The 9249-nt window shown below is 49.0% G+C and overlaps 1 protein-coding gene across 2 annotated transcripts in view; it reads left to right on the top strand.

The window, feature by feature from the left end:
• Nucleotides 1–8527, top strand: part of KLHL33 (kelch like family member 33) — a 9365-nt gene extending 838 nt beyond the window's left edge. The window contains exons 2-5 of one of the 2 annotated variants that reach the window (XM_006756755.2): nucleotides 53–814; nucleotides 4847–5771; nucleotides 5888–6055; nucleotides 6179–8527. In XM_006756755.2, the coding sequence (XP_006756818.1) occupies nucleotides 73–814; nucleotides 4847–5771; nucleotides 5888–6055; nucleotides 6179–6731 (2388 nt within the window). In that variant the 5' untranslated portion in view covers nucleotides 53–72 and the 3' untranslated portion in view covers nucleotides 6732–8527. Of the gene's footprint in view, nucleotides 1–6; nucleotides 815–4846; nucleotides 5772–5887; nucleotides 6056–6178 lie in introns of those variants that run through there. The other variant, XM_015559450.1, reaches the window with a different exon arrangement.
• Nucleotides 8528–9249: the final 722 nt, after the last annotated feature.

Below are 9249 nucleotides of genomic sequence, written 5' to 3'. Positions count from 1 at the left end.
GACCTCCTGGGTCAGCTCTGACCCCTCCTCTCCCTCCTCCGCGCCTCTGCAGCAATCCAGTGAACGTAGGCCATGAGCGTCTCGGCCTCGGAACACCGTCAGTCGGACCGGGGGCGCGTCTCCCTGCCCATCCAGAAGGATGGCCGTGGCTTCCCTTCGCCCGGCCGGAGACGCCCGCCCTGGCCTCAGACCCCGGACGAGGATCCCAGTTTGCCCCCCTTTCCTCTGGAAGAGCCCGGTCCCAGGTCCGTGGCCCCAGGGGACCTCCCCTCTCCCGCCTGGTCCCTAGAGGAGGAGGACGATGACGAGGAAGACGCGGCGGAGCCCGAGGGGCTGCGCAGCGAGGAGCATCCGAGCCAATTTTTCGCGGAGGCACAGCGGCTGCGGGAGCAGAGGTTGTTGCTGGATGAAGAGGTGTCAGTGGCGGGGCAAGTCTACGGGGTGCATCGGGTGATCTTGGCCGCAGTTAGCAGCCTTTTTCGAGCCAGGCTGCTGGACGGCATTGGTCCGCGACCCCCCGTCAGCCTCGACGTGGCCCCCAAGGCCTGGGAGACCGTGCTGACTTTTGCCTACGAGGGAGTGCTCAATCCCGTCCCGCTGAGGCAGGTGCTGGCGGCAGCCAAGGCCCTGGGAGCACCCCGAGTGGAGGCCGCGGCCCAGCGGCAGCTCAAGAAGGCTGGACGCGCCCAGGACGAAGAAAAGCAGCCCAGCCAGGCGGAGGAGCTGAGGGAGAACCTGCGCAGCATTGAGCTCTTCTACCAAGAGGGCGTCGGGTGTGACTTGGAGCTGGAAGCAGGCGGCTGCAGGCTGAGGGGTGAGGGCCTGTGGGGCATTCCTTACTGTAGGTGCAAATGCTACCGGAATGGTGTGTGCAAGCAGCAGGTGGTTTGATCCCTACCATAGTGGTTTGGATCTCTGCTGCAGTCAGAATTCCCCTGGGGGGTCTTTGGTGCCTCTCTGGAGCCACTGGAGAGTGGAGCATGCGCACTTGAATTGTTTCCTAAGAGCACTGACAAATTTAAACTGACTCTCCACGTGGTGGCTTCCTGGGCCCAGTAGCAAGGAATGAACAGCCAGCTGGCTGGAGCTAAGGTGCAGCCATTGCCAGTAGAACAAGCAGAAAGCCATTGCCTCTAATAGGAATTAACCAAAGGCCCTTCTTGTATTTAGAACACAGGAAAAGCCAGAGGCACATGGTGTGTCCTTTCACCTAAGTGTGTAGGACTGTATCAGACAACATGGCTGATGTGGTCCTACAGCTAATGAGCAAGGTCTGGTACTGTTTTGCCAGAATCTTAAGGTTCTCAGACCATGGCACTTTGAAGTTAATTCTGCTCATCACCAGGAAAGCTAAGGAGGGGTGAATAAGTGGAGTTCAGATTCTATTCACATTTAGTGAGGCACTGAGTACCATGAATTGTTACATTTGCTATCTCTTTTAATTTTCATTTGAAAACTAGCGAGGTAGGTACCATTATTCCTAGGTGCAGCTAAGGAACATTAAACTAAGACATGTTAACTGGTGAGAACCAGGATACAAGCCTACATCCACTAGCCCAGTCTACTCTCATTAGGCCATGCAGTGCCTCCTATGCAGCCAAACCAAAGACACTGGAGTTGGAATGCAGATGCATACATGTTTAAAATGAAAAGGGATTAGTTCAGAGATTATCTAGTTCAGCTCTTATTCTTTATTGATAAAGAAATCAGACTTGAAGACGTGTCCAAAGTCACATAGCTACTGCTCATCAGAGGAATGACTGAGACCCAAAGTGCTTCTGGGATTCCCAGAAGGAAAAGCATTCTGTCTTGGTCAATTTGGGCTGCTGTAACAAAAATAACAACAACAACAACAAAATACCAGAGACTGGGTGGTTTAACAACATACATTTATTTCTCACAGTTCTGGAGGCTGGAAGTCCAAGATCAAGGTTCTAGCATGGTCAGGTTCTGGTTAGGGCCCTTTTCCTGGTTTGCAGAAAGCCACCTTCTCACTGTATTTCACATGGTAGAGAGGCACTCTTATCCCTAATCACCTCCCAAAGGCCCCACCTACGAATATCATCATATTAGGGATTAGGGCTTCCACATACGAACTTTGGAGGGACACAAACATTCCGTCTTTAACAGATTTCTAATGTGTTTGTTATCATTTCTGATAACATAAGGTGAAATACATGGGGGGGGGGCGGATTTAAAATGTCATAGTTACAAAATTCCCACTAGGGTTTGGAATTTACACACTGTTTTCATTTCTCTAAGAGACATTCCAGCTTAATGGTGGGAGCCTGACGCTTAAAATTCTAGAGACTATTGATGAGTAAGAAGAATACAAGTGGTTTTGAGCTCTTTCACAGTGGACGCTGAGCTATAGGTTGACTGGTGACATGCAAGATTAGATGGTTTACCTGCCTCAAGGAAGGCAGGTTTTCTCAGGCAATACTATATTTGAAAGCTGCCACTGATGGTTACCACGTAGGAAGCACCAAGCCACTACCTACTGACTGCTTAAAAAGACAATGGAAAGCCATAGCAACATCACCCCAACTTTGAGAGAGATGAACATGGCAAAGCTGGGCAAAGCAGCCTAGGATTCATAAACTTCACTGGGAGCTTGGCCCTGTGCCACCTGCCATAGAGGACTTCAAGGAGCATCCCCATCCCCCCCATTTTTAAAAAAAAAAAAAATGAAGCATTTCAAACACATAGCAAAGTAAGGAGAATATTAGGATGAACATCCACCCCAGCCGGTTTGGATCAGTGGATAGAGCATTGGCCCATGGAGTTAAGGGTCCCAGGTTCAATTCCCATCAAGGGCATGTGGTATCTCTCACATCAATGTATCACATGGACGTTTCTCTATCTCTGTCTCTCACCCTTCCTTCCACTCTCTAAAACTCAATGGAAAAATATCCCTGGGTAAGGATTAACAACAAACAAAAAAAAAGATGAACACCCAAACACCCATCGCCCACACTTAACAATTAATATTTTAATTTACTTGTAAAGCTGTGACATTTTACTCATAAATACTTGGGTATGTTTTTCTTTAAAAAAGAACATTTTCTCATATAACCACAATATCTTTTTAAAAAAATACATCTTTAGAGGAAGGGAGAGAGAGAGAGAGAAAGAGAGAGAGAAACATCAATGATGAAAGAGAATCATTGATCGGCTGCCTCCAGCACATCCCCCATTGGGGATCAAGCCCGCATGTGCCCAGGCATGTGCCCTTGGCCAGAATTGAACCCGGGACCCCTCAGTCTTCAGGCCAACGCCCTATCCACTGAGCCAAACCAGCTAGGGCTAACCACAATACCTTTATCAAATCTAACAAAATTAACAACAATTCCTTAATATCACCTAATTCACACTGAAATTTTCCTACTTGTCCAAAAAATGTCTTTTAGTACTGGTTTGCTCAACCCAGGAGCCAATCAAGGACTGTGCTATATACTCAGATGTATGTCTCTTAAGGTTCCTTTCTTCTTGCATAGTCCTTCTTCTCTTTTTATGACTTGACTTATTAAAAAAATAAGATTAGTTATCCTATAGAATGTTCCATTTTCTAGGTTTGTATGTGTTTTCCCTCATGTTTTTAAAATTTTTTAATATATTTTTATTGATGAGAGAGAGAGAGAGAGAGAAACATCAATCAGCTGCCTCCTGAACGTGCCCAACCAGAGATTGAACCTGCAACCTGGGCATGTGCCTGTCCGGGAATCAAACCAGAGACCTTTTGCTCTACAAGACAATGCTCAACCAACTGAGCCACAACCACCAGGACCCTCATGGTTTTAATTTTTTCCCTTAGCCTCTCAAATTCTTATAAATTTGAATGTAGAACTAAAGTCTTGATTAGATTCAGGTTCAATATATCAGTCAGAATACTCCATAGGTAATGCCAAGAACTTCAAGTTGAGTTATGTTAGGAAGCATATGAGATCTAGTTGTTTAACAGCATCTGTTAACAGGACAGTTTCGGTGTTATGAGGGCCATGCAGATAAGCAGGGTACTGATACACAAGTATGCTCACAGCAGCCTGGCATCAGTGACAGTGGATGATGAAGATCTGCCCAGAAAGCCACTGCATGGCAATAGAAAATAAATCACTTCTTTTTGCTCATTTTCTTACCTTAAAGGGAGCAATTTAACTAGATGATTTTGAAGGTTTCCAGTTTAAAATTTTATGATTCCATAAATAATACCGAGATGCTTAGGGGATATGTGCAGAGGAAAGCTAGAACACATGGGAAATCTTAAGCACTAAATCTTGGGCAAGAGGAGATGGCAGTCTGAGTAGGCTGGCTCGTAGCCATTCCTGAGTGTCATACCACTTTCTGAGTAAAACCTGACTAACAGAATGGCTGATGTCAGTGGCTCTTACAATTGTCAAGGAAAGAATTTTATTCTGTACACAATATAGAGACCTATACAAGTTGCACATTGGTCTTTGAGTTTATTTTGTGCCCGCTGTAAGCAAATGCTGTCTAAAGCATCTTCTCGACTTGATCTATCAAGACTTTTTCTAATTGACCTGGATCTAAAAGACTAAAGCAACGTTTACCAAAGTGTCTTCAGGCCACTAACATGAGAGTCATGCAGGGTGCTTGAAAATGTTAAGATACAAAATTCTAGGAACTCCATTCAGACCTTCTGAATCAGCATCTCTAGAGGTAGGGTCCTGAAATCTGCATTTTAACAAGCACCCCGTGGTATTCTGATACACATCACAGTTTGGCCGTTGGCCTTGGTGGTTGGTTTCGAAGTTGAGGCTGTGAAGTTGGGATAGTACCTAGCAGTTTGCAAAACTGGATCCCCATCTACTTCTTCTCCCTCTTGCAGTGCACCGAGCAGCCCTGGCCTGTGGCAGCGAGTTCTTTGGGGCCATGCTCCTGAGTGGGATGAGGGAATCCCAGGGCACACAGGTGTCTCTCCACACCATGTCTGCCCAGGACCTGCGACTCCTCGTCTCTTTTGCCTACTCTGGGGTTGTGCGGGCAAGATGGCCAGGACTGCTGAGAGCTGCCCAGGCTGCCCTGCAGTACCAGAGCTCTTCCTGCCTAGCTCTGTGTGAGACAGCCTTGGCACGGGGCCTCAGCCCTGCCCGTTGCCTGGCCCTCTTCCCCATGGCTGAAGTCCCCGGATTGGAGAGGCTCTGGAGCAAAGCCCGTAATTACCTCCTCACCCACCTGCCCGCTGTGACCTTGTGCCCCACTTTCCCTTCTTTACCGGCTGCCTGCCTGGCTCAACTCCTGGAAAATGATGAACTACACTTGCAGGAGGAGTTTGAGGCCTTTGCGGCTGCACGATGTTGGCTCGCAGCCAACCCTGAGACCCAGGAGTCAGAGGCCAAGGCCCTGCTTCGATGTGTCCGCTTTGGCCGGATGTCCACCAAGGAGCTTCGGAGAGTACGGGCAGCTGGGCTGCCTCCACCCCTGCCCCCAGACTTGCTGTATCAACTGATAGTGGAGTCGGAGATTCCAGGTCAAGAGAGGCGGAGGGAACCTGACCAGGCTTTGGTAGTGATTGGTGGAGACGGGCTTAGATCAGACATGGCCATAAAAGAGCCATCCCGAGGAGTGTGGTGGGCCCGGGCCTTCCGCTGCGGCATGGGGCTGGTCCGAACTGTGGAGTGGGGCCGGCTGCCTGCCCTGCCTGCCCCAGGACGCTTCCGGCATGGGGCCGTGAGCCTGGGAGGAAGTGAAATCTACGTGTGTGGGGGACAGGATTACTACAGCCACGCCAACACCTTGGCTTCTACTCTCAGGTATGCACCCCTCAAGAATGTCAGACCCGAAGGTGGGCAGCTGAGGGAAATTGTTGGCCCAGCCAACCACAGACTCCCACACTCACTCTTCCTGTCTCTTGTCACACTGTGTCCAGGTGGGACCCCAGTCAAGAGGACTGGAAGGAGATGGCACCTTTGTGCCAGGCTCGGAGTTTTTTCCCTCTGGTGGCACTGGATGGACTACTTTATGCCCTGGGTGGACGAGCCAATGGTGTTGCCCTAAACTCTGTGGAGACCTATGACCCCGAGCTCAACGTCTGGAGGTGAGCAGGGAAAGGGGGGTGGGGGTGGGGGCGAGTTTCTAGGCATCAGGGAGAGACGAGGAGACTTGGAGGAGGAGAGTCAAGGATGATTGTTGCCTGATCATGTGCTCTGTTCTCCCTTAGGCCAGCACCTGCACTTCCAGCACCACGCTTTGCCCATGCAGCTGCTATTTTGGAGGGCCGATTGTACATAAGTGGTGGCTGCAACGGGAATAGCCAATGCCTGGCCTCATTACTGCACTATGACCCCAAACTTGAGAAACCAGGGACACTTCTGAGCCCTATGAGGGTAGCTCGAGCTGGCCATGTCATGGCTGCTCTGGGTGGGCGGTTGTATGTAGCAGGTGGGTTAGATGAGACTGGGGACCTGCTGAGCTTTGAAGCTTATGACCCAAAGACTGATAGCTGGACTCACCTGGTACCTCTGCCCTCCCCCCACGTGGGAGCTGCAGGGGCTGTGCTGCAGGGAGAGTTCCTGGTGCTGGGGGGCTACAGCCACCTTACGTATGCCCTCTCCCACCTTATCCATGCGTACTCTCCGGGCCTGGGCCGGTGGCTCTGCCTGGGAACTCTGCCAAGGCCGCGGGCTGAGATGCCTGCCTGCATCCTGACTCGGCCCACTGTGCAGCACATAGGTGTAGGTCCCACAGGGCACCAAACCAAACCTGCCGGGTGAGTGTGGAGCAGCAGCAGTGGATGGGGGAGGAAGGGATAAGATATATCATGAGGGAAGGTCCGAGATGAAGGGAAGACAAAGAGGAGTCTTTTTTTCAGGATAGTATTTTATTCTAGTACAGTGCTTTACAACTCATAAACTGCTTTTGAATATATGATCTTCATAGAAGAAAAGGTGGCTCCAGAATTGCCAGGGAAAGGGCGTTGAGGAAGGAGAACAGCTGAATGCCTAGGTAAGGAGAGGAGACCCAGAAGCAACTATACAAGGTTTGGGGATCCTGGTAGTATATCTAGTGGGAAAAGCACAACTAGCTGGAAGACAGTCAAGAAGCTCCAGTAGCCACGGTATAGGGGCTATGAGAGGACAACTGGGAAAATGATGATCTTGATCCATGGAACAAGGAGAAAATCATTTAAAGGCCATCTATGAATGAGTTTGAGGAGTCGGGGGGCATGGGGCAGGGAGGACTGTAATTGTTGAGTCCTTCCCCTTTCCAGTTTTTGCTCCTCTCTACTCTCCAATCCCTGGGTCGCCTGAACCCTTTGACAATATTGTTTCTCAGGTGACTTGTAGGCCCAATCTAAAGTCTCCTCAGTCCAGACACCACAGGCTGCCCCTCGAGCCTCTTGGTATTTAATCTGAGGCAGAAGTTCCCATCTGGACCTGGCACAGCACAGTGGTGAGATGCCAGGGCACTAAGGTGGGAGTGCTGCATGTGGGGAAGATGAGGAGGAAAGAGACAAAGTGGGGAAGTGCCACGGTGGAAAGGGGTTTGAGGGGAGTGGGGGTAGAAGAAGTCAGCAGCTTAACTGGCTTCTTTCCTTCCCTTTGGGGTCAATTGAGGGATTAGGAGTGAAAGGAGGACAGTGTGGTATGAGGTTGTGGGAGGAAGTGGCAGGGAGAAGAGTGAGAGGCAGAGAGAACATGGAAAATTGGTTTTCCTCTGTTCTGTGCCTTTCCTCCAGACTTTTTTGAATCCATTTCCCTTTTTCTTGGCAGGGAATATTGAGTCAGATGCTTTCTCTCTCACTTTCTCCAACCTACTCTTCCTTCCTTTTTCTTCTTCTTCCTTTCTCTCCTCCTTTCTCCCTCACAGTTGTTTATTCCTTACTATATGTCAGGAACTATATGAGACACTAAGGACACAGAGGTCAGAGAGGTCCTGACCAGCAGACAGACTTGTAAACAAATACTAGTTTTTCAGTGGACTTAGAAGTGTGAACACTTCCCTCACATCTCTCATACACACTTAGCCTCCATCCCCTGAGGATGGAAGAGTGAACTGTGCCCAGGGAAGGCTTCTGTTACAGAAGGCAGCATCATCAGATGGGTGTGGTTTGAACTGGATCTTGAAGGCTGCCTGGTTCACCAGTCGGAAAAGGAGAAAGACATTCCTGATAGAGAAAGGAAGCAAGTGGGGAATGTAGTGCTCTGTGTCTCCATAGCAAAGGGGAAGTTAGAATTCCAGCGATTCTTCAGAGAATTCTGCTGCTGTGGCCAACGGTCTTTCTTCTCTGGAGCCTTTCTGAAGACAATTGCTTTCACTTAATGATTGTATATTCCCTCCCTTCACAACCCCCCCCTAAATCTTTTCTGTAAGATATTTCCATTTCTCTGAATGGAAATATCATACAGCTTAGGACAAAGGGCAGCTTTAGACAAAGGGCAAGTTCTTTGCATAGATCAATCTTCTGCTGCCATTGTTCATTAAGAATCTCATACTCCTGCCTTAACCGGTTTGGCTCAGTGGATAGAGCATCAGCCTGCAGACTGAAGGGTCCCAGGTTCGATTCTGGTCAAGGGCCTGTACCTTGGTTACAGGCACATCCCCAGTAGGGGGTGTGCAGGAGGCAGCTGGTTGATGTTTCTCTCTCATCGATGTTTCAAACTCTCTATCCTCTCCCTTCCTCTCTGTAAAAAATCACTTGCTGCGCTCTCTTCTCTTCCAAGATTGTTCCAGTTCTCCCGGGTCTGGAACCCCAGCCACCCTTTGCCTCATGGGCTGCTAGAGAGAAATGATTCCTATGTCATTCATTCAAAACATTTGAGCACTTGTCTGTGCCAGGTAGGGTTTTGGAAGCTTAGAAACAGCCATGAATAAGAGTCTGCTCTCATGGGCTTGTAGTCTGGCTGATAGGTAGAGGGAACATTTAAATTAATGATCCTGCCTTAACCGGTTTGGCTCAGTGGATAGAGCATCAGCCTGCAGACTGAAGGGTCCCAGGTTCGATTCTGGTCAAGGGCCTGTACCTTGGTTACAGGCACATCCCCAGTAGGGGGTGTGCAGGAGGCAGCTGGTTGATGTTTCTCTCTCATCGATGTTTCAAACTCTCTATCCTCTCCCTTCCTCTCTGTAAAAAATCAATAAAATATATTTTTTTAAAAAAGAAAAAAAGAGAATCTCATACTCCTAAGGTTGAGAAGAAGGAGCCCCATCGTACCTCTATTCATCCTAGCCTGAGGGGTACTTGAAATGTTTGTTGTTGTTGTTGTTTTAGATATTATTATTTTATTAAGG

Source organism: Myotis davidii, unplaced genomic scaffold (assembly GCF_000327345.1).
Source record: "Myotis davidii unplaced genomic scaffold, ASM32734v1 scaffold594, whole genome shotgun sequence".
In the NCBI taxonomy this organism is placed as follows: Eukaryota; Metazoa; Chordata; class Mammalia; order Chiroptera; family Vespertilionidae; genus Myotis; species Myotis davidii.
The sequence above is the reverse complement of the archived record's forward strand: the minus strand, read 5'-3'. Positions and strand labels throughout refer to the sequence as shown.